The sequence below is a fragment of the Sminthopsis crassicaudata genome, chromosome 1, assembly GCF_048593235.1.
Source record: "Sminthopsis crassicaudata isolate SCR6 chromosome 1, ASM4859323v1, whole genome shotgun sequence".
NCBI lineage: Eukaryota > Metazoa > Chordata > Mammalia > Dasyuromorphia > Dasyuridae > Sminthopsis > Sminthopsis crassicaudata.
Window position 1 is genome coordinate 53,658,052 of NC_133617.1, and position 24,607 is coordinate 53,682,658.

Consider the following 24,607-nt stretch of genomic DNA (forward strand, 5'->3'; position numbering starts at 1 on the left):
GAGACCGTGAACAAAAGCAGGGCCGCTAGCTCTTGGCATTATTGCCACAAGAGTGTTGCTCATAGACTCCTCCTTAAGAGATCTGAATTACTTACAGAATATTTGTCCTTTTTATTCTAATTGTTATTTTCCTCCTAATCCATTTCTCTGGGATAGATACTGGAATCATATCAAGCAACTCCTCCCAACCCCCAGCAAAGCCCTGACCTTACTCTGGCTTTCAGGCCTCCTCTGGAATTTTCACGGGGGTTAAAGGGGGCATGGATGACAACCATATTCCCATCAGTGCCTGGAGTGGTTGGAGAGGGCGAAGGGTCAGTGGTTAGTTGTGATCAGATCATGGTCAGGTCAAGATCCTTGTTTAGGAAGAGGATAGGGACCATGGAGCAAGATAGTGTGTCTTGCAAGGCCTAAAAGGTCCCCTTTTATCTTTTCCAACATGGATCTTGGTGAGGTGAGAGTAAAGGGAGCAGCAGACCTGTGCAGGATTGCCTATTCAGCAACCCAGAGTTGGCCCTGAAGATTTTGGTTTGGTTTTTGGTTAGGTGATTCGAGTTAAGTGACTTGCTCCATCATCAAGTATCTGAGACTAGATTTGAACTTGGGGTCTTTGTCCCATCCACTGTGCCATCCAGTTACCCCTGCAGGACTTCTTGTAACAATGTGTGAACTCCTTTGTCTCATGCCCTTGTCTAATCCTTAGTGAACATATATAGCAAATAAGCCATTCTGCCAGCAGGACTTTGTCTGTATGGCTTCTGGGTGTCAGGTACTGTGCTAGGTGCTTGCAGTCTAGCCTGGGAAACAAGTACAGAATGCTTCTGTTTAGATATGTAGAAAAGAGGTGCTGAAATGGGGAGGGGGGCGTGTTGTGGGGGTATTGCAGGCAAGACTTGGCGATGGCTGATGGCCTGACAGAGAGCGGCCGTTGGGCCATGTAGGAGAGGCACAGACCCAAGAGTTGTTTTGGACATAGAGATGATCACTGGCTGGCTGTGTGGGGCAGGAGAGTTGAGGAACACCTGGCTGGTGAGCCTGGAGGTTTACTGAACAATAATATTCTTTTTTTTTTCTTTTTTAAATTATTATAGCTTTTAATTTACAAGATATATGCATGGGTAATTTTTTAGCATTGACAATTGCAAAACCTTTTGTTACAGTTTTTCCCCTCTTTCTCCCCACCCCCTCCCCCAGATGGCAGGTTGACCAATATACATTAAATACGTTAAAGTATATTGAACAATAATATTCCATAACATTCATATACCACAATTTAGTCAGCCATTCTCCAATTTTTGGGCATCCACGTAGTTTCCAGTTTCTGGCCACTACAAAGAGGGCTGACACAAACATTCTGGCACATACAGGTCCCTTTCCCTTCTTTAAAATCTCTTTGGGATATAAGCCCAATAGTAGCACTGCTGGATCAAAGAGTATGCACAGTTTGATAACTTTTTGAGCATAGTTCCAAATGGCTCTCCAGAATGGCTGGATCAGTTCACAACTCGACCAATAAAGTATTAGTGTCCCAGTTTTCCTACATCCCCTCCAACAGTCATCATTTTCTTTTTCTGTCATCTTAGCCAATCTGAGAAGTTTGTAGTGGTACCTCAGAGATGTTTTAATTGGCATTTCTCTGATCATTAATGATTTAGAGCATTTTTTTCATGACTATGATGGTTTTAATTTCTTCATCTGAAAATTGTCTGTACTTGTCCTTTCATCATTTATCAATTGGAGAATAGCTTTAATTCTTATAAATTTGAGTCAATTCTCTATATATTTTAGAAATGAGGCCCTTCTCAGAACCTTTGCATGTAAAAATGTTTTCCCAGTTTATTACTTCCCTTCTAATTTTGTCTGCATTAGTTTTGTTTGTACAAAAGCTTTTAAATTTGATATAATTAAATTATCCATTTTGCATTCCATAATGTGCTCTAGTTCTTCTTTGGCTACAAATTCTTTCCTTCTCCACAGATCTGAGAGGTAAATTATTCTTTTTTCTTCTAATTTGCTTATAGTATCACTCTTTTATGTCTAAATTATGAACCCATTTTGACCTTATCTTGGTATATGATATTAGGCATGTGTCAATGCCTAGTTTCTGCTATACTGATTTCCAATTTTCCCAACAATTTTTGTCGGTGAGTCCTTATCCTAAAAGCTGGGGTCTCTGAGTTTATCAAACACTAGATTATTGTAGTAATTGACTAATCTAACCTACTTCACTGATTGATTACTCTGTTTCTTAGCCAGTACCAGATGGTTTTGATGACTTGTTTTATAATATAATTTTAGGTCTGGTACAACTAGGCCACCTTCATTTGCATTTTTTCCACTAATTCCCTTGAAATTCTTGACCTTTTGTTCTTCCAAATATATTTTGTTGTTATTTTTTTCTAGCTCTGTAAAATAATTTCTTGGGAGTTTGATTGACATGGCACTGAATAAGTAGATTAATTTAGATAGTATTGTCGTTTTTATTATATCAGATAGGCTTACCCGCGAGAACTTGATATTTTTCCAGTTGACTAGATCTGACTTTATTTGTGTGGAAAGTGTTTTGTAATTGTGTAATAGTTCTTGACTTTGTTTTGGAAGGTAGACTCCCAAATAGTTTGTATTATCTACAGTTCTTTTAAGTGGAATTTCTCATTATATTACTTGCTTCTGGACTTTGTTGGTAACATAAAAATGCTGATGATTTATGTCGATTTATTTTGTATCCTGCAACTTTGCTAAAGTTGTGAATTGTTTCTAGTAGGTTTTTAGTTGTGAATCTTAGTGTACAGCCAATCTCCCTTGCTTTCAAATATGCCGGGCCATTTCTCCAAGGATTCATGGGCAATGTGGTGTCATCATATTATTTAGTCTTAACAGCTAGGAGGGACTTTATGGCTAACCTTTCACTTTATAGCTCAGGAAACAGGCTGAGAGAGTTAAGTGATTTGGTCAGAACTGAACAGCTGGTAATTACGGGAGGCTAGAGTTGAGCCCAGGGCTCTCTCCACTACCTAGATGTTCCAGGCCCCAACCTGATATGGGACATAACACTAGAGAGGACTTTTTCCCCTGCCACAAAGAAGTTGGTTGTAGACATTCACAGAACAAAAGAGAAACACCTCTAAATGAGTTTATCACCTTGTGAGTGGGCCCAACTCTGAAAGCCTGTCCCAGAATCTCCTAAGGTCTCTCACCCTTGGTTGGCTCTGGGGGCTGACAGGGGAGCTGTGCTGTGGAGGCCATGTTTGCAGAAGCCATTGCTCTGAGTCATGGGACCCCAAGGATGACGTGCAGACATGTAAGGCCTGGTTTTTATTCAGTCAGAAGAAGGTAGAAGTAGGGAGGGACCTAGATCACTTCAAGGACCGGGACTAGGGGACTGTGGGAATCACTGAGCTAGCCATTCTGTAGATGAAGAAACGGACCTGCCTTAGCTCATTGAGGTGGAAGTGACCAGTCAAACCAGGATTTGACCACACTCGAGCCTGCGTCAGGCATCCTCATGATGATCTTTTGGACATTAGTATCAACATATTTCTATTAGAGACAACAGTCATGTAACTATCCAATACCTTCACATTTCAAATAAAATCATGTACTCTTCAGAAAATACTGTCAGATATTCATGCTTTGTGAACTTTATTTGATGAACCAAAACTATTTAGATTAGGATGTTACCCCAGAAAAGAACTCTGGAAATCAATGTTGCCTAAGCTATGCCAGGAAGTCCTAAGGGATTTTATGCACTTGTTTCAATACCAGTGGTATTTTTCCACCCCTGAAATGTTAAATATGAAATTATGTATACAAGAAAAAGTATTTTATACTGTTTTTCCACTGAAAAATAAGCTTTTTCTTTCTAGATTTTTCCAATCTTCTGTACTCTGAGGGCATTCTAATTATTTCCCTCTCCCCACTCCTTAAGCAAGTATTTGTGGGTTTTATCCTTTAATTTGAACCTCACACATTCAGAGACAACATTACTACCTGTCCATATAAATACATTTACTTTTCTAAGAGTAATAGCAGCTGTTTTGTAGCCAAAGTCAGGGATAATCTAGAACTAGTTGCTGGTACCCATGGAATTAAATAGAATGTAAGTAGTGGAAGAAGTGCTGCAGGATATGGAGCTAAGACTTTGTGGAGGATGCCTGGGAGAACATGGACTTTTTAAGTGTCGCCCAGGATGGATGGGTGTGGTTTGTTGGTCGTGATAGAGGGAATACCCCCATTGGTGAGAACACCATTAGTTTGTAATTAATAGGAACAATGATTTCTTACATTTATAAGACATTGCTTTTCCAAGTAACATTTAGGTATTTGTATCTCCTTTGCTCTTCCAACATCAGTTGGTGTAAAGAAGGGAGGTGGAGAGCCATTTTGAGAAGTGATGTTCACACTTAGAAATAAGAACGGAAATAATGATTTAAATGTAGAAACTCTAAATGTATTGTCTCCAACATGTGTATTTGGTGAGCTGTGAATTTCAGTAACTATAATCATTCCTTTTATCTAGTGTTAAATATAGTGCCTTGTTCTAAAAACAGTTGATCCATTCTACAGGGTTGATTATTGTCATTCCAGTAAATGAGTATTGGTTTGGAATATTTCCAGGTTTTCACAGACTAATTGGAATATGAGAAACCTACAGCTGAAAAAGATGTTTCCATGAATCATCTATTCCAGTCATTTGTCACTTAGCCCAGCAACCTTGGCAGCTAGGAAGTCAATCAGTTTATGGGAAAAAAAAAAAAAAAAGTACTGCTAACCAGCCTTTTGGGACAAAAAGAGGTTTGGGTTGATGGAACTGGGACCATGTAACTTGGATAAAAGAAAGCTGGGCCACTTGATTGATGCCCTCAGATTTTTGAGGGGCTGTTGTTTTGGACCTACGATAACTGTGTTTATTAGAGCAATGGAGCTGCACAGATCAGATGTCAGCTCAGTAGAAGAAATTGCAGCTAATAATTAGAGCTTTACATAAAGGAAATGGGCTCTAACCCAACAATACTTCAAGCCTGTGCTCACAGTACCAGGGGCAGAGGGTCTGTCTTTCCTCCCTTTAGAAAGTATGCCCATTCGTGCTCTGGTATAAAGCTGAAGGGGATCTATTTCCTGAGTTACATCCATACTTGTGAGTCTTCTCTCTTCATCAATGGCCTGTTTCCTCTTGATGGGGCTTTCCTGCATCTCAATACTATTTCCTATTTGGAAGTTTGTAAGTGTATTCACATATAGATGTAGTGAAGGAGAAGTAGAGCAATTTGGGAGATTGAGCATTGTATTTATTTCTTTTTTTCTTCAGTATTTTTTTTCTAAAAACATGTAAAGATAGTTTTCAATATCCATTTTTTATTATATATTTTTATAATATTATCCCTTGTATTCATTTTTCCAAATTATCCCCCCTCCCTCTACTCCCTCCCCCCGATGACAGGCAATCCCATACATTTTACTTGTGTTACAATATAACCTAGATACAATACATGTGTGTAAATACCATTTTCTTGTTGCACAATAAGCATTAGATTCCGAAGGTACATGTAACCTGGGCAGACAGCTATTAGTGCTAACAATTTACATTTACTTCCCAGTGTTCCTTCTCTGGGTGTAGCTACCTCTGTCCATCATTGATCAACTGGAAGTGAGTTGGCTTTTCTTTATGTTGAAGATTTCCACTTCCATCAGAATACATCCTCATACAGTATTATTGTTGAAGTGTACAGTGATCTTCTGGTTCTGCTCATTTCACTCAGCATCAGTTGATGTAAGTCTCTCCAAGCCTCTCTGTATTCCTCCTGCTGGTCATTTCTTACAGAACAATAATATTCCATAACCTTCATATACCATAATTTACCCAACCATTCTCCAACTGATGGACATCCATTCAACTTCCAGTTTCTAGCTACAACAAAAAGAGCTGCCACAAACATTTTGGCACATATATGTCTCTTTCCGCTCTTTAGTATTTCTTTGGGGTATAAGCCCAGTAGTAACACTGCTGGGTCAAAGGGTATGCACAGTTTGATAACTTTTTGGGCATAGTTCCAGATTGCTCTCCAGAATGGCTGGATTCTTTCACAACTCCACCAACAATGTATCAGTGTCCCAGTTTTCCCACATCCCCTCCAACATTCATCATTATTTGTTCCTGTCATCTTAGCCAATCTGACAGGTGTGTAGTGGTATCTCAGAGTGGTCTTAATTTGCATTTCTCTGATCAATAGTGATTTGGAACACTCTTTCATATGAGTGGATATAGTTTCAATTTCTTCATCTGAGAATTGTCTGTTCATATCCTTTGACCATTTATCAACTGGAGAATGGTTCGGTTTCTTATAAATTAGGGTCAGTTCTCTATATCAATATCCATTTTTTCAGTAACATTTTATTTTTCCAAAGACATGTAAAGATAGTTTTCAACATTCATTTTTGTAAAACTTTGTGTTCCATATTTTTCTCCCTCCCTTACTTCCCTTCTCCCCAAGACAGCAAGCAGTCTGATATAAGTTAAACATTTACCTTCCTTTTAAATGTATTTCCATATTTCTCATGTTGTACAAGAAAAACCAAAAGAGGAAATTAAAAAAAAACGACAGAAAAAGCAAGCAGACAAAAAAAAGAGATGAAAATACTGTTTCAATCCACATGCAGTTTCCATAGTTCTCTCTCTGGATGCAGATGACATTTTTCATCCCAAGTCTATTGGATTTCTGTATTGCCGAAACGAGCTAAGTCTGACATAGTTAATCATTGCACTGTGTACAGTGTCCTCTTGGTCCTGCTCACTTCACTTAGCATCAGTTCATGTAAGCCTCTTCAGGCCTTTCTGAAATCATCCTGCTGATTGTTTCTTTCTTTCTTTCTTTTTTTCCTGAGGCAATTCAGGTTAACTGACTAGCCCAGGGATATACAGCTAGGAAGTGTTAAGTGTCTGAGGTCATATTTCAACTCAGGTCCTCCTGATTCCAGGGCTGGTGCTCTGTCCACTGTGCCACGTAGCTGCCCCCTGCTGGTCATTTCTTGCAGAATAATAATATTCCATAACATTCATATACTATAACTTATTCAGCCATTCTCCAACTGAGCATCCGCTCAGTTTCCAGTTCTTTACACTACAAAGAGGGCTGCCACAAACATTCTTGCACATGTGGGTCCCTTTCCCTTTTTATGCTCTCTGGGATACAGGCCCAGTAGCACTGCTGGATTAAAGTGTGTGCACAGTTTGATAGCCCTTTGTTGAGCATTGAATTTAGAGTTGGAGAACCTGGATTTAATCTGACTGTGCCACTTAGTGGTTGTGCATAACCATAGACAAAGCATTTCCTCTCTGAACCTGTTTCTTCACCTTTGCAATGGGGGTATGAATACTTTCTCAACTCTCAGATTTTTGAGCTTTGTAAACTTGAAATTCTAAATCATCGTGATAGCGGAAGGTCAGAATGAGAACTAAGGGCAGATTGTTGCTTAAAAAATGCTTTTTAATAAGATTTTAATACACATGTATATTTTTCATGCTAAAAAACCCTCTATTCTCCAAGAAACTTTGGAATGTAGTTTAAAATGTCATCTTGCTTGTGTTAGTGTGGAGATTTGCTATCATGGACAGCGTCCTCCCTTTGAGTCAGATAACTTGGGACTTTTGGCAGGGAGGGGCGATGTGACCCTAAAGCAGCTGATTAACCTGGAGTCAGTTTTATCATCTGTAAAATGGAGGCAATGATTGGCACTGTCTACCCCATAGGGTTCTTGATGAAGAAACTTGCTTTTTGTAAACCTTCCAAGAGCTCTGGAAGTGTGAGCTATTGCTGTTGTGCCAGGGAGTAGACAGCTCCCACAGGTCTGACACCTGAGGAAAGTTTCATTTCCACTGCTTCCCCATCGTCATTCATTAATTATCCATCAAACATGTATCAGATTATCTGGTTGCAGAGAATTGGGAAGAAGAAATAGATTCCTAGTCCAGTCTGCTAGGTGAGACCCAAACACAGATGAATTATAACAATAAAACACTAGCTCCGTGACCCTGGACAAGTCACTTCACCCTTTGACCTCAGTTTCCTCATCTGTAAAATGAGCTGAAGAGGGACATGGCAAACCACTGTAGTATCTTTTCCAGAAAGACCCCAAATGGGATCTCAAGGAGTCGGACATGACTGAAGCGCTCAGCAACAACACAGTGTATACAGTAGAGGGGCAAAGGGAGGTTCCGGGGGCAGGGTAGGGTCCTTCCCCTGCTAGGCCTGGTGCCCCAGTACAGGAAGGTGCAGCAGGATGAGAGCCTGCTTCCTGCCCAGTCCAGCCTGGCCACCCCTTCATTTCAATATCTCTCTCCTGGCCTCTGCTCCCTCTTTCAAATTGGACGCAACCTCCTCCTGGCATCAGGGGAGCCTCTAGCTAAGGCAGGCCGTGGATCCCAGGACATTTGGTCCCTTCCCAGAATGACCCTTGTAGCCGAGCATTTCAAGGGCTGGCTGAGTGCTGCACAAGCTGATTCCCCCTTTGTCCTCTCCACACCAGGAAGGGTGGCACTAGGTCTTGTCCTGTTTTACTGAGGGGTGAGGGACTGGCGCAGGGCGGTACAGCTCAGCGTGTCTGGGTGGGATTCACTCTCAGGCCTTCCTGACTCAGACCCAGAACTCTGCACTGTGTGGCCTACCCTAGCTGCTTGCAGTAATATTTGTAGAGAAGAAGGGAGACAAATTTGGAACACAAAGTCTTACCAAAAAGAATGTTGAAAGCTATCTTTATGTGTATTTGGAAAATAAAATGCTATTGAAAAAAAATTTTAAATAATATTTTAGGGACAGTTAGATGGCACAGTGGATAGAGTACCAGTCCTAAAGTCAGGAGGGCCTGAGTTCAAATGCAGCCTCAGACATTTAGCCTTTACCAGTTGTGTGACCCTTAAGTCACTTAATCCTAAACCCCAATTGTTTTGTAAAAAAATAAAAATTTTTTGAAAAGTAATTTTAATGCATAAAAAGGTAAGATTACAAAGGAAATCAACTATGTTTAAATAGTTATCTGAATATTTTAAAATAAAACCAAGTTCTAAGAGTAAAGGTTAAGAATCACTGGGCTTTTTTTTTTTTTTTTTTTTTTTTAAATTAAAGCTTTTTATTTTCAAAACATATGCATGGATAATTTTTCAACACTGACTCCTGCAAAACCTTGTGTTCAATTTTCCTCCTCTTCCCCTAGATGGCAAGTAATCAAATGTATGTTAAACATGGTAAAAATATATATTAAATCCAATATAGGTATACATATTTATACAATTATCTTGCTGCATAAGAAAAATCAGTTCATATACTCAAAAAGTTATCAAATTGTGCATACCCTTTGATCCATCAGTATTACTACTGGGCTTATATCCCAAAGAGATCTTAAGGGAAGGAAAGGGACCCACATGTGCAAAAATGTTTGTGGCAGTCCTCTTTGTAGTGGCAAGAAAGGGGAAACTGAATGGATGCCCATCAATTAGAGAATGGCTGAATAAGTTGTGAGGTATTAATGTTATAAATATTATTGTTCTGTAAGAAATGACCAGCAGGATGATTTCAGAGAGGCCTGGAGAGACTTACATGAACTGATGCTGAGTGAAATGAGCAGAACCAGAAGATCATTCTACAAAGCAACAAGAAGATTATACGATGATCAGTTCTGATGAATGTGTCTTTCCAACCATGAAATAATTCAGGCCTGTTCCAATGATCTTGTGATGAAGAGAGCCATCTACACACAGAGAGAGGACTGTGGGAACTGAGGGTGGGGCACAACATAGCATTTTCACTCTTATTGTTGTTCACTTGCATTTTATTTTCTTTTTCAATTTTTTTTTTCCTTTTTGATCTGATTTTTCTTGTGTAGCAGGATAATTGTATAAATGTGTGTGTGTGTGTGTGTGTGTGTGTGTGTGTGTGTGTGTATTTTAACCACATTTAAGATATATTGGATTACTTGCCATCTAGGAGAGAAAGTGAGGCGGGGGTAGAATTGGAACACAAGGTTTTGCAAGGATCAGTGGTGAAAACTTATCTTTGCATGTGTTTTGAAAATAAAAAGCTTCAATGGAAAAAAAAAAAAAAGGAAAATCAATTCAAAAAGGAGAAAAATGAGAAAAACAAAATGCAAACCACAACAAAAAGAGTGAAAATGCTATGTTGTGCTCCACCTTCAGTCCCCACAGTCCTCTCTCTTGGGTGTAGATGGCTCTCTTCATCACAAGTTCATTGGAACAGGCCTGAATCATCTGATTGTTAAAAATACTCACATCCATCACAGTTGATCATCACATAATCTTCTTGTTGTCGTGTATGATGATCTCCTGGTTCTGCTCAGTTCATTCAGCTTCAGTTCATGTAAGTCTCTCCAGGCCTCTCTGAAATCATCTTGTTGGTTGTTTCTTACAGAAAAATAATATTCCATAATATTCATATACCATAACTTACTCAGCCATTCTCCAGTTGATGGGCATCCACTCAGTTTCCAATTTCTAGCCACTACAAAAAGGGCTGCCACAAACATTTTGGTACATATGGGTCCTTTTCCCTCCTTGGGTATGCACATTTTGATAGCCATTTGGGCATAAAAACCACTGCTCTTTAAGGAATCTTTACTAGTGTGAACATTACACTGATCATCCTCTGTAGCAGTAAGGACCCCTTGGGGGATTCTTTCTACTTTGTGCTTCCTTTGATGTTACTGGTCAGAGTAGGGTCCCACAAAGTTACCCCTGTTACAGCTTCAAAAAACCCCCCAAAAAACCTCATGTTGATTTTAAAATATACCCAGGAAAACTGAGTGGAGCCCATCAGATGGAGAATGACTGAATAAGTTATGGCATATGAATGTTATGGAAAATTATTCTCTAAGGAACGATAAGCAGGATGATAGGGGAGGGGGTGTGGAAAAATTTGGAACACAGGGTTTTGCAAGGTGAATGTTGAAAATTATGCATATATTTTGAAAATTAAAAAAAATTTATTAAAAAAGAAAGAAAGAAACTAAACTCCAAGAGAATTATTGACAGCAAGAGAAGATCCATATTGATGAAAATGTTGAGAGTGCTTTTAATTCTAATAAAATCCAAAAAAATGGCTGAAAATAAAATAATATGCCCAGGAGATACTTTCTTGTAGAAGAGCTTCAAAGCAGCATCTGGTGGAGCAAAACGATTGCTTAGGGTCAGCAGCCAGTGAGCACTGTCAGTTATATGACTAAAGACGTGCCCATCTATAGAATATTGCTGAAGAGAGAGAAAAAGGAGGCCCTACAGGTGGCCATCATGGCGGGGATGGAAGCCCCCAGCTGGCCAAGGCTGCCCAAACTCTGGGACTTTGCAGGACTCGGTTGTGCTCAGACAAAGGCAAGCTCTGCCCTGAAGTTATTTTTGTCCTGGGCCTGCCATGGGCGGCTGCCTTGTTTTGCATGGGGCAGAAAGATGGCTTAACCTCCGCTTTCAGGTTTGGTCCCCAGAACAGCTCTTTAGTTGAACTGTTACTCCTTGTCTGGCTGCTTGTCCTTCCAGGCCGACTCTGCTCTGGTGAGAAAGACCAGGGCCCATTCCAGCCCCTGTGACCCCAGATAGTTCGTCTTGTTTCTCTGGGCCTATATCTTGACTTTGAGGGCTTCCTGGACCCCTTTGGCAAGGCTAGTGAAGCCTTGGACCTCTTCTCAGGAGGGTGGCTTTAAACACATAAAAAAATTATTAGTTTCTAGGGGATACAGTGGATAAAGCTTTGAGCCTGGCCTCAGACACTTAATTAGCTATATAGCACTGGGCAATTCGACTTTTATCTAACTCCCTGTAAAAAGATGGGAATAATAATAATAGCACCAATCACTGGGGGTTGTTGTGAGGATCAAATGAAATAATACTTGTAAAGTGCTTTGTACACTACCTATTGTGTAATTAATAGATGCTTGTTTTTTTATATATTGAAATAATTATTAAAATTAAAACAAAGTCAGCTTAAGAATTCTCTCTTCACCTCCTACTATGTGGTCTCTAAAGTCCCTTCCTTCTATAATATTTTTCTTATTTATGTTTTATTAAAAGTTGAGAGTGATAGTTTATGATCATCAATTAGGGAGTGGTGGTGAGCCAGGCTTGAGATATTTGAGTAGTTAGTTAAAACTTTGCATCTATGTTAAAACCAACTCCAGAATCAATCTCATGATAATAGGTTCCATTTTGTGTGAAAATAACACTTTCCTTCCCTTGCCTTGCTCCCTCTTATCAACAACTCACATTCAAGCTTAAAATGCTAACAAAATCAGACTTCAAGGAGTTTGGTGGAAACAAGAAAGCAACAACAGTGAATCTGTTTTTGTCCTTTGTGATGGTCTTTTTTTTTTTTTTTTTAATTAAAGTTTTTTTCCTCTTCTTCTTCCCATCCCCTCCCCTAGACAACAAGCAATCCGATGTACAATTCTTCTATACTTAGTTCCATAATCATCACACTACACAAGAAAAATCAGATGAAAAAAATGAGAAAGAAAACAAAATGCAATCAAACAACAAGTGAGAATACTATATTGTGATCCCTGCTCAGTGCCCACAGTTCTCTCTCTCTGGGAGCAGATAAAATGGTCTTTAGGCTCATTTGGGAGATGGGAGAGGCTCGGAGGACTTTCTGCATCTCTCTAGAGTGACATTGTCCTTTATTAGAATAAAAAAAGAAGGGAAAGGGATTCAGTACCTCAGCTGACTGACCAGGTGTATGTGGTGTTCCATACACTCGACTCCCCACAAAGAAAGAAGGGAGCTAACATGTTCCCCTCAGCTAGTTCCTTCTCATATCTGCTTAGCTCCTACAACCTTATTTCTCACAACTTCCTAATGGGCACCTTTCATTCTGTCCAGATCAGAGAACATCATTGCCTTATAAAATAACTGAGACCTGAGTTTATATTTGGACCTTGATGCTTCTTAATTGACTAGGGAAAAGGAAGACCATTATTTTGCCTCTTCATGTGGTTTCACCATATTGTTGTAGACCTTGAAGTGATGTATAATTCTATGATGCTCCCACCGCCTTCCCTTGTAACTTTCCCTCTCCTCTGAATTTTAGATACAGAGTTTCTTCATGATGTTTTGCCCTGATGTTTTGTGTGTCCATTATGTTTCCTTAACTGACAGTAACTCCTAGAGTACAGGATGGGGTTTTACACCTCACTACTTAACATAATGTCAAGACATACTAAGAACTTGCTAAATGCATGTTGATTAATTGGTAACATTAAAGATGATTTTAAATTGTGTTCTGAGTTTCCTACAGAAATTGGTTTAACTTAGGTTGTTAATTCTTTTCAGGATCATCAAGTGCCATTGGTCTGGGTTGTGTGCAAGACCCTGTATTCCAGACCCTAAGGATGAAAAAAATTATAGTTTTTGCTTTCATTGAAATCACACTCTAGTGGGAGAATCACTTACATAGACAAATTAGTATGTTTGCAAGCAGAATGGGATGTAAGGGGAAGGGGAAGGTCATTTTTACCTAGAGGTGATCAAGAAAGATTGGCAAGAGGGACTCCATTTTCAATAGAGGCGCCCCAGCATTTGGAGAATATAAGCAGCTTGTTTGTGAAAACTGTGATAACCAGAGATTGATTGGGACAGGCTGATGGCATGTTGCAAACCCTTTGTCAGATAGAAAAAAGGCAGTTTACCAAATGTATTCAAAGCCCCTATAGGCCCGTTGTCAGTGTATCAGCCCATTGGCACAAGTACCTCAGGTGTTGAGTAGATAGTGATTACATGGTCCTGAGTGGACTGGCCAGACTAACCCTAAAAACAAGCCCTTCTGAACTGAGCTCTCCACTTCTGGGGACAAGCAGGCCTGATGGTTCAGTACAGACCAAGGGTCCCGCCTCAGCTGTGCTGAGGACCCCCTTGGGACAAGCCCCAGGAGGAGGCCTGAGGAGACTACCTCAGAACCAAAGCTCCCCAGCCCAGACCCAGAAGCCAGAAGGGGGGCCAACTGACCTTATCATCTGCGAGGGGCTTGTGAGATTGTCCCCCGGAGCTGCTGCTCAGTGGGCAATCCCCACTGACCAGCTTTGGGGCAATTAAGCACTTTCTCTTGTGGGAGAAAAGGCTTTTCCCTTGTCTCCCCATGGAATGTCATCTTCCTTTTGTATGTGTAAGTTTAACTTGAGCAGAGCATCTTCTGCCTAAGTCCTTCTCTGTGTGGTATGCTCAGGATGGGTACGGGCGCTGATGCTGCAGGTGCCCAGGTGCCTGCCCTGCAGAAGCAGCTCTGCCTCTAGGACTGGAGAGGATCAGGAGGAAGGAAGTGTATTCCAGGCTTGGGGCACCTTGAAATAAAGGGACCAGGCCTGGCCAGCTCTCTTAAACCCTTGGAGGGCTGGAGGAAATGCAGTGCTCAGTAATTAGCCTACCCTGGCATTTCACAAAGGTTGAAAGTAGAAATTTAAGGAAGAAACGAGGGCAGGCCTTGTGTCTATTGTTGCTTTGGCGAGAAATGAGTTCTGATGAACTAAAAATAACTGAAAAGAAAGGAGAAGGTTGGTTATTTTTTGCAATTCCCAGATTTCAAAGGGACCCTTTCAACCAGTGATACATATGCTTGAGTCATGCTGACTCAGTTGTGTTCAGCTGCGATGGTACCTATTGTGTGCTGAGAATGTTCCTGGCTAAGGGCTGGGCCAGATCTTTCAAGGGGCTTTGACTGTTGCTAGAGTCATATGTGGAGTTTTTAGAAACCCGGGCTAATAATCCAGCATGCGGTGATGGAGGCTGATAACCAGAAGCTTATGATATCGTGGCCAAGTCATTTATTTGCCTCTTCTGGAGCTCATTTTCTTCTCTGTGAAATTAGGAAATCAGACTGAATCACCTCTAGGGTCTATTCTGGGTCTAAATTTTATGATTTATGTTTTTTGGTAGTTCAGGCTTTTAACAACATCAGTGATCTTTAAAAAAATTTTCTTATCCTTTTTTTTTCTTTACATCTCCAAAATTTTTCCCAGTATTTTTCCCCACTGAGTTATCCCATAAAGTAGATAGTTTTTAAGGAAGGAAAAAAAGAGAAGAGAAAAAAAAAATCAGTAAAACTGATACATCAAAAAAAGTCTGGCAGACCATCCCTGCTGAAATCCCATCTTTGTAGACACCCATTTCTGCAGAGTGGTGAGGGGGAAGGGAAGGTGTCTTCTCATATAGCTTCTTTGGAATTTGCTTTTTAAAAAAATCTTAATTATTTCATGAAATATTTCCCAATTACATGAAAAAAAATTTGTCACTTAAAATTTTGAATTTCAAATTTTCTCCCTCCTCATCCTCCTTGAGAAGGCAAGCAGTTTGATAGATTATACATGCAAAGTTGTGCAAGATTTATTTTTATATTAGCCAGCACTATGTATTTTATTTTCTTTTATTTGGTTCTTTCCATTTCCATTATAATGGTCATTGTGTCTGTCATTTCCTTAGTACTTCTATCATTTGGTATCTTTTCCAGTTTGTGGGATAAGAATTGAAATGTCTGGACTTGGGCATTTCTTTTATTAGTGATGTGGAGCATTCTTTCATCAGTCATCTTAACAGAAAAATCCCACAATTATTATTAGCACTCTTTTCCTCTTGAAATGACTTTGTATGTATTTTTCATTTACTTGCATACACATTGTGTCTCCTAGTAGAAAGTAAGCTTTCTAAGGGTAGAGATTTCCACTATTGTCTTTATATCCCCAGAGTAGTCATAAAGCCTGGTACATTGTGGGTTACTTAAGTATAATAATAATGATCCCTTTACCCCTTCCAAAGCACTTTTAAGTTTTACAGGGCATCTTGCTCACAATCACACTGTGAAAATATTATTATCTCCATTTACAACTGAGCAAATTGAGACCCATAGTTAAGGGGACTTGACTAAAGTCACATAATTAATAAGAAGGGTGGGCATGGGATTTGAACTCAAGCCTTTCAGTCCTGAGACTTATATTCAGACCTCCAGATTCCTAGACTCTTCAGTTCATTTCATTCTATATTAGCAGAATCTCATCAGTAGAGAGGAACCTCAAAAACCATCTTGTCCTTCAACCCAAATCCTAGTGAAAATCCTCTTGACAACAAGAATTCTTAACTTATTTGAAGATAAGCCTGTTTAATTATATCTCACCAAATATCTTTTAGATAGTATTTTAATTTTTCCAATTACATATAAAGATAATTTTTAACATTTTTTTTTTGAAATTTTGAGTTCCAAATTTTCTCCGTTCTTTACCTCCCACCCCCTAAAATGGTGAGCAGTTTGTTATAGGTTATGTATGTATAATTAATTATATAAAGCATATTTCCACATTAGTCATGTTGTAAAAGAAGCAAAAGACCAAAAGGGAAAAAAAAAAAAAAACTAGCAAAAAAAATAAAGTGAAACTAGTGTATGCTGATCTATATTCAAACTCCATCAGTTCTTTTGGCTGTGGATAATATTTTCCATGAAAAGTCCTTTAGAATTGTCTTGGTCTGTGTGTTTCTTTTTTTTTTTTTTTTTTTTTTAATTAAAACTTTTTATTTTCAAAATATGTACATGCATAATTTTCAGCATTCACCCTTACAAAACCTTGTGTTCTAATTTTTCTCTCCCTTTCCCCCACCTTCTCCCCCAGAAGACAAGTAATCCAATTTATGTCTAACCTGTACAATTCTTCTATATGTATTTTCACAAATATCATGCTGTACAAGAAAAATCAGATCAAAAAGTTTAAAAAAATGAGAAAGAAAACAAAATTTAAGCAAACAACAACAAAAAGAGTAAAGATACTATGTTGTGTTCCTCACTCAGTCCCCACAGTCCCTTCTCTGGATGTAGATAGCTCTCTTCATCACAAGACCATTGAAACTGTTGGTCTGTGTGTTTCTGAGAAAAACTAAGTCTGTAATAGTTGATCATTACCCAGTGTTGCTGTTACTATGTCCAGTGTTCTCCTAATCTGGGTCACTTCACTTTGCATCAGTTCATGTAAGTCTTTTCATTTTTTTCCCTGAAATTTACCTGCTTGTCATTTCTTACAATACAATACAATAGTATTCCATCATAGTCATACACCACACAACTTGTTCAGCCATTCCTCAGTTGATGGGCAAACAGAATAATTCTAATGCTTTTTCTTCATGACAGCCCTACAGTATTTGAATCCAGTTATCATGTGTCTTCTGTATCTTCTCATCTCCAGGCTAAAAATACCTAAGCTCTTTAACTAGTCCTCATTTAGAGTGAACTAGCAGCCCTTCACTATCCTAACTTCTCTCCATCTTATCAATGTCTAATTGAAGCTTAATAGATGTATTTATTTTTAAAATTAAATTTATGTTTTTCAACTAGCAAGTATTTATTTTTCTCCCCCTCCCGCCTCTCTCACAAATTAATAAGAAAATACTCTTGTAGGTACAGCTAGATGGTACATTTGATAGAGTACTGATCTTGGAGTCAGGAGGTCCTGAGTTTAAATCCACTCTGAATGCCTAACATTCCCTAGCTGTGTGACCCTGGGCAAGTCACTTGCCTTGCAAAAAAAGAAAAATACTTTTGTAAAAAATTAGTATGGTCAAGCAAAACAAATTCACTTAATTTGCTGTATGGGAAAAAAAGCATGTCTCATTCTTCATCTTGAATCACTTTTCTTTCAGAGGTAGCTAACATGCTTCATCATCAGTCCTCTGGAATCATGGTTGACCAGTGTATTGATGACTGTCTTCTAAAGTTATTTACTTTTCCAATGTTGTTGCTACTATACAAAATGTTTTCCTGGTTCTTTTTGCTTCATTCTGCCTCAGTTCATATAGGCCTTCCTAGCTTTCCCTGAAGCCATCCATCTTATCATTTCTTACAGTACAGTAGTTTTCTTTTACATTAATGTACAGCAAATAGTTCACATATATTAGATTTAACATATATTTTAACATGTATAATATTGGATTATTTGTCATCTAGGGGAGGGGGTTGGGAGGAGGGGAAAATTTGGAACACAAGGCTACGCAAGGATCAGTGTTGAAAAATTATCCATGCATATGTTTTGAAAATAAAAAGCTTTTAATAATAAAAATAAAGCCAAAAGCATTAATTTACTGTAATTTGTGCATTCCTTAGTTGATGGTCACTTCCTTAGTCTTTGCTGTTTTGCATATTTTTGTACACATTGGCCCTTTTTCTTTTTCTTTGATTGATATCTTTGGAGAATAGAACTAAGAGTAGCAGTGTCCCTAGGCCATGGAGAATGCACAGTTTACCAAATTGGTTTCCAAAAGAGCTGGACTGATCTCCAGCTCCCCCCAAAATTAGTGCTTCATTCCCCTTCAGTGCTTTCAGCTTTTGTCATTTTCCTCTTAATTGGTCTAGAATGTTGTTGACACTTCTAAACTCCCATGAGCTCTCTCTCCTACTATAATCTGTAAATTTGAAAATGCCTTTATCTAAATCATTGGAAAAGGTGTGGAAACAGTACAAGGCCAAGTTTAGCTCCTTGGGACACTATACTAGAAACTGTCTAAGTTGACAGGGTCTGTGAGTTTTGATTTGCCAAATTATATGATCATCTTGCTCACATTTCTCCCCTATTTTCTACAAGAACTTGAGAGGCCTTGTCAAATATCAGTTTTAATTCAACAAACATTTTTAAAGTGCTAGACATTGATAATATATAAACACAATGGGGGGGGGGATTCTCTTAGATTCCAAAATATAATGGGCAAGTAAATACAGGGGAATTGAGCGAGAAGAAAGCACTAACAAGGTGGAGAGATGAATCAGGAAAGACTTGAATAAACAAATAACACTGCTTGTTCTTTGAAGGAAGATTCCAAGAGAAAGAGATGTAGGAGTTCCAGATTTGGGAGGCAGCCTAGGCAAAGGCATGGAGCTGGGAAATGGAACATTGAGTCTGAAGAAGAGTTCATAAGTCTGTTTGGGTGGAACAGGGGACCCAGGCGGAATTGGTACAAGTGTAGGCGAAGGCTGGGTTGGGGAGGAGTCATGGGTGCTTCTTGCTAAAGGTGAAAGGTAGCCAGGAGGATTTTTGAGCTGCAGGTGGGTCTTGTCCAATCTTGGGCTGGCTGTAAACAGCATCACTTCCAGGCCCGCCCAGCTGGGATAGATACTAGCGAGCAGCCAGGCAGTGAGGGCAGAGAGAAAGGTAGAGTCCTCAAAGCTAAGTTTGCAGACCAGGTGGCAGGCCACACTCCAGCCAAGGGAGCAGATGTGGGGCCTCTGGTCAGGGAAGCCTTAGCTCCGCTCCTGGGCAAGCCTCTGAAGCGCTTGTGGCATCCGCTTCTTCGGGTAAAGGAGGCCACTGGCTGACTGCTCCAATTTGGTCCTCCCCACCTGGGCTCTCACTTGCAGAGTTGCAGGGGGTCCCAGAGCTCATCTAGACTAACTCCCTCTTTTTTCAGGTGGAGAAGCTGAGGCTCAGGCATGGAAACGGATTGTTTCCAGTCCCCACCAAGCTAGGACTAGGATGCAGCTGTGAACAGGAGTGATGGGAGCTGTGGCTCATCTGCACAAGGGGTCAGGCCCTGGGAGCACTCAGCCACCAGCGAGCAGACCCTATGAAGAATTGGGGAGTTCCGTTTCCTTTAATGATTGCTGAACATTTTGGGTACATTTTCTCAGCTGGGGAGCCATAGATAGTGCCGTCCCCATTTTACAGATGAGGAAACTGAGATTCAGAGAGGTGAATTGATTTGCCCTTGACCCCTAATGAATAATTAGTATCAGAAGTGAGATTTGAACCCAGTTCTTCCTGACTCGGTGTCTGGTACTGGGCCCACTTTGTGGCACTGCCTGTCCATGTGAGCGTGGCTTTACTTAGGCCCACCTGCTGTCCTCCTCTGACTGACAGATGTTGCTCTCCTCCGATCTCTGTCTCCCACAGTCAGAGTCTTTGCGGCCCACTCTCTCGGCGAAGAAGATGGACCGTGTCCTGTGCCCAGGGGAACATGGTGAAGAGCAGGGTTCGGTAACGGAGCACAGAGCGGTTCCCTGGCAGATCTTCCCCGTGCTCTCGGATCAGCAGTCTCAGGGTGTCGAGCTGGTCTTGGCATATGCGGTGCCCATCCTGGACAAGAAGAAGACCTCTCGCTTGGTGAAGGAGGTATCCGCCCTGTACCCCCTCGAGGGCCAGCAGCATCTCAAAAGGGTGCGCGCCTGCCCAGAGGAGGCCAGCCCCCACCCGCTGGAGATGCTGGTTTGTTTAGCCAGGCCTGGGAAGGAGCAGGCTGAGGGCCCGCGCACGCTCTCCGAGCTCCTGCCCGACGAGCAGGTGGATCGCGGCGGCCTCGGGGAGCCCTTCCTGGTGCACGTGCCTGCCCACCCCCCTTTGACGAGGACGCAGTTTGAGGAAGCCAAGTTCCACTGGCCTACGGCATTCCATGAGGACAAGTATGTCACCAGTGCCCTCGCAGGGCTCCTCTTCTCCCGGGAGGAAAAGGTGAAGATGCAGGCGTACATGAAGCGAGCCATCGGGGCTGCCCGTCAAGGAGCCGAGCAGGGCATGAAGGCAGTTGGGGCTGTGGTGGTGGATCCGGCCACGGAGGCTGTCCTCGCGGTGGGCCACGACTGCAGCAGTGCTTCGCGCCCCCTGCTGCATGCAACCATGGTGTGCATAGACCTGGTCGCCCATGGGCAGGGCAGGGGCACCTACAGCTTTCAATCTTATCCAGCTTGCACCTTCTCACCACCGGAGAACAGAGAGGCATCAGCCTCAAAAGCTGGCAGAGTGCGGAAACTGGAAGCCAGAGACGAGGGGCTCCCCTACATCTGCACTGGCTACGACCTTTATGTCACCAGGGAACCGTGCGTCATGTGCTCCATGGCCCTGGTGCACTCCCGGATTCAGAGGGTCTTCTACGGGGCAGCGTCGCCTGATGGCGCGCTGGGCACCAAGTTCAAGATTCATACCAGACCGGACCTCAATCACCGATTTGAAGTGTTCAGAGGCATCTTGGAGGACCAGTGCTGTTCCCTAGTCAGAGAGAGCAAGGCAGACAGCCGGGCGTCCAAGTAGCTTTCATTTCTCTCCCACTCTCTGCTTTTCATCCCAGTACAGTGAGGGCCTGTTCCTGTCTCTCCCAGGGGGCCAAGGGACTTTCCTTTCTCCTCCCGGTGTTAGTTACCCTTAGGGGACACCATGTGGCCCTCCTCATGCCACTCTTTTTGTGATCTGGCTGTTTGTCACTGAAGATAAAAATTCAGTGAGGATTCAGAATATCACTTCTTATATTTATGGATGTGGTTCAACTTTTCATTGGCCAATTTCATCTGGAAAATAATTTGTTTGCACGCCTTCCTTGTGATCATGCAAATTCAGTCCTTGGTGTCTGGATGGAGCTTGGACTGCGTAGCATTCCAAACTTGGGGGTCCTTGTTGGAGTGTAGGACCTCGAGCAGCACGAGAAAGTAGGAGAACTGTTATTTTGTTTTTAAATCTCGAAAATCCTGGGTATGACTTTTTTATAATAACTATGATTGTCCTTTTTCTAAATTAAATTATGAAAAACAAACTTAAAATACCAAAATGAAAATAAGAGAAATGAATTTGGATCAAAAACATGGATGAAAGCGTTTTATTTCTGAGATATTTAGTGTGACAGTACTTGCACTACCTACCTCGCAGGATTGTTGTGGGAAAAACTCTTTGCAGATCTTCAAGTGCCACGCAAATGTTGGGGGCCTGGGTACCATACAACCATATCCGTATTAATTACATTTCCTAAGTGTCTGTGATGTACCATCCCCATGAAGCAGTGGTAAGGCTGAGCAATGTGTCAAATTGGGGATCATTTGTTGTTGTGTTGTACACTGGATGGTTCAGGGACTAAATTCTACATGTGTGTAAAGGAGATAGAACCCAGGAGCTTATTATTAAGATCAAAGTTGAATCAGTTCAATAAACTTTTTTTTTTAATTAAAAAGTAATTTTCTTTGATAATGTTTTTATCACTTCTGTTTTCCACTTATCCCTCCCAAAGCCATCCCCCAAAGAGCTATTTGTGATAATAAAGAAGAAGAAGTGAGAAGTAAAGGAGAAAAAATTCTTGAACCAACTACCATGGCCAAAAATAAAAAAAATTTATCTCACATATTCAGTGTTCCACTCCCATGGTCCATCACTTGTGTAATGAAATGGGGAGGAACTATGTGTCCCATGTTAGAATGGAAGCTCTTTGAGAGTAGGGACTATCTTGCTTGTCTTTGTATCCCTCTAGAGCTTGACACAGAGTGTGTGTTTAACAATACTATTTTTGACATAACTCTTTATATAATAATATCTCTTTTATCTTTCTTGTTTGGAGCCAAACTTGGCTCCAAGTAATTTTGAAACATTCATTTCCAGTTTGGTTATTACTGTTGTATATAATTTTTTCCATCGTTCTGCTTATTTTCCTTTGAATCAATTCATATGTTCTATGTTTTTCTGTGTTCATTACTTGTTGTTTGGCACAGCACTGTAAAAGTCCATTATATTCTTGAACCACAATTTGTTTAACCATTCACCAGTAAGAAGTGGACATTTACTTTGTTTCTAATTCTTTGCTTCCCACCAAAAAAAAAAAAAATGCTATAAATATTTTGGTGTACATGAAGCTTCTTTCTTTCTTTCTTGATTTTTTTTTTTCTTTTTTTTTGTTCATTAATAATCCTTAGGCCTTGTACCTAGCAGTGGAATCTCTCTGGGTCAAAGGGCATAAACTTTCTGAATAATTGCACATCGCTTTCCAAAATGATTTTGCCAGTTTACAGCTCTATCAACAATGCATTAGTACATCCATTTTCCACAGCTTGCTTTCAGCACTGACAATTCCCATCACCAGTCATTTATTCAGTGACTACATATCAGACTCTGTGCTAGATGTGGAGAATAGAAGACAAAAATAAAATAATCTTTGCTCCTAATAAGAAGTATTTTACTAGAGTGATACATCATGCCTACTGATCGTAGCTGCTAAAAAACTACCAAATTTTTGGAAAAGATATATGTAAGTATGGCCCATATTCTAAGAGGTGTAATTTGGGAGAGAGCTTGAGAGGTATGAGAGAGTGATCTCATTGGAGGAACAGCTGATAGGCCAGTACTAAGCAGTAGAATTGTGTTCACATCCAGTTTAACACACCAAGTCCAGGATCCTTTCAGTGCTTATTGTCCTGGGGAGTGAGAAGGTCAAGTGAATTCAAATCTGGCTTCTGACCTGGATCTGCTGTATGACCCTGGGCAAGTCACTTAAGTTCCCTTTGAGTTTCAGTGTCTATGAACTGGGGATAATGATTGCTCTTACCTCCCATAGTTGTTGTGGTCAAAGGATATTTCTAAAGTATTTTACAAACCTTTAAACTACATAAATGTTAGGTGTTGTTATTAACTAATATTCTTTCGGACTAGATGCTATATTCAATTTTTCTCTGCCTGCTAAAGTTCACGTGCTATTAGCTCCCTCTAAACTTTGGCGACACAAGTTGTAGTTGCATGTCCTAGTTAAATTTCTTGTCTTTTTTGGGGAGGGGGGTGAGGGGAGTCTTCCATTTAACCTTATCCAATCCTGATACATAGGAAATGTTCAGTATTTCTCAACTTACTGTTGATGACTAAAAAAAATTTTAAAGTTTTTATCAATAGTTCTACCCATGGAAAATTGAGGTTTCTAATTCTATTTTTAAATAGCAAATTATAGCTTTAAGCTGTACCAGAAAAAGTAAATTAGGATTATCTCTGAATTATAAAGTACTTGATTCTTGCCTAACTTTAGACAACAAACTTGAAGCACTTGTCTTCTCCCAAAAACATTTGCCTTACATTCTAACCCCCCCTGTTTCTGTTAGTAGCATCACAGAAAGGTACATTTTCCTATCTGTAAATGGGGGTTCATGGCTCGATTTGTCTGCGTGTTGTCTCCTCAATAGATTGTAAGCTCCTTGAGGGCAGGGGCTGACTTTTGTCTCCAGTGTTAGCTCTGTGCTATGTATGTAGTAGGTGCTTAATAAATGTTTATCCATTGAATTTTGTAGCTAGCAATACAGTTGTGCATCGTAGCAGTGATTTTCCAACCAAACACCACTTGGCGCAGCCGATCTGTGCCAGGCGTCCCTGGTGAGAAGAGGAGTGAGGGGGAAGTGACTGGCCTTGGGAGGCAGCAGCAGGTTCTGAGTGTCAGATGGGGTTGCAAACAGTCGTTCTCCAGCTGCCCTGGGCAGAGGCGAGGCCGGCTTTGGGGTGGGGTTGGGGCGGCCTTTGTGGGTGAGGGAAAGGTGCAGAGACTAAAAGGTTCAAGGCTTGTCAGGCAACTAGGCCAGCTCCCTTGCTTGGGCTCTCGTTTAGAAAGCAGGGGCTAAGCGTTTTCTGAGTGCCAGGCCCTGGGTGGAAGGTAGGCCGGCCCAGAGACAGCGTGGGACAATGGAAGGGAGGCCTGGTGTGGGGTCAGTGCTGGCTTCAAGTCCTGCGCCCGCCACAGCTGCCCTGTGGGGTTTGGGTGGCAGACGGCGGCTTCTCTCAGTGTCCTGATGTGTACGGTGGCAGCGGAGGGGCTGGGCTTGGGGGCCCGGCTTTCGTCCATGACAGCGCTTGCTGTATGAGAGAACGGGGGCGC

The 24,607-nt window shown here is 40.9% G+C and overlaps 2 protein-coding genes across 3 annotated transcripts in view; both read left to right on the plus strand.

The window, feature by feature from the left end:
- The window catches only part of ADAT3 (adenosine deaminase tRNA specific 3), a 39,821-nt gene extending 15,785 nt beyond the window's left edge, over positions 1-24,036 (plus strand). Inside the window, exon 2 of the mRNA XM_074303679.1 lies at positions 19,903-24,036. Coding sequence (XP_074159780.1) covers positions 19,939-21,033 — 1,095 coding nt within the window. The 5' untranslated portion in view covers positions 19,903-19,938 and the 3' untranslated portion in view covers positions 21,034-24,036. The remainder of the gene's footprint in view (positions 1-19,902) is intronic.
- SCAMP4 (secretory carrier membrane protein 4) overlaps positions 1-24,607 on the plus strand; it is a 71,447-nt gene that overhangs the window by 15,818 nt on the left and 31,022 nt on the right. The window lies entirely within an intron of this gene.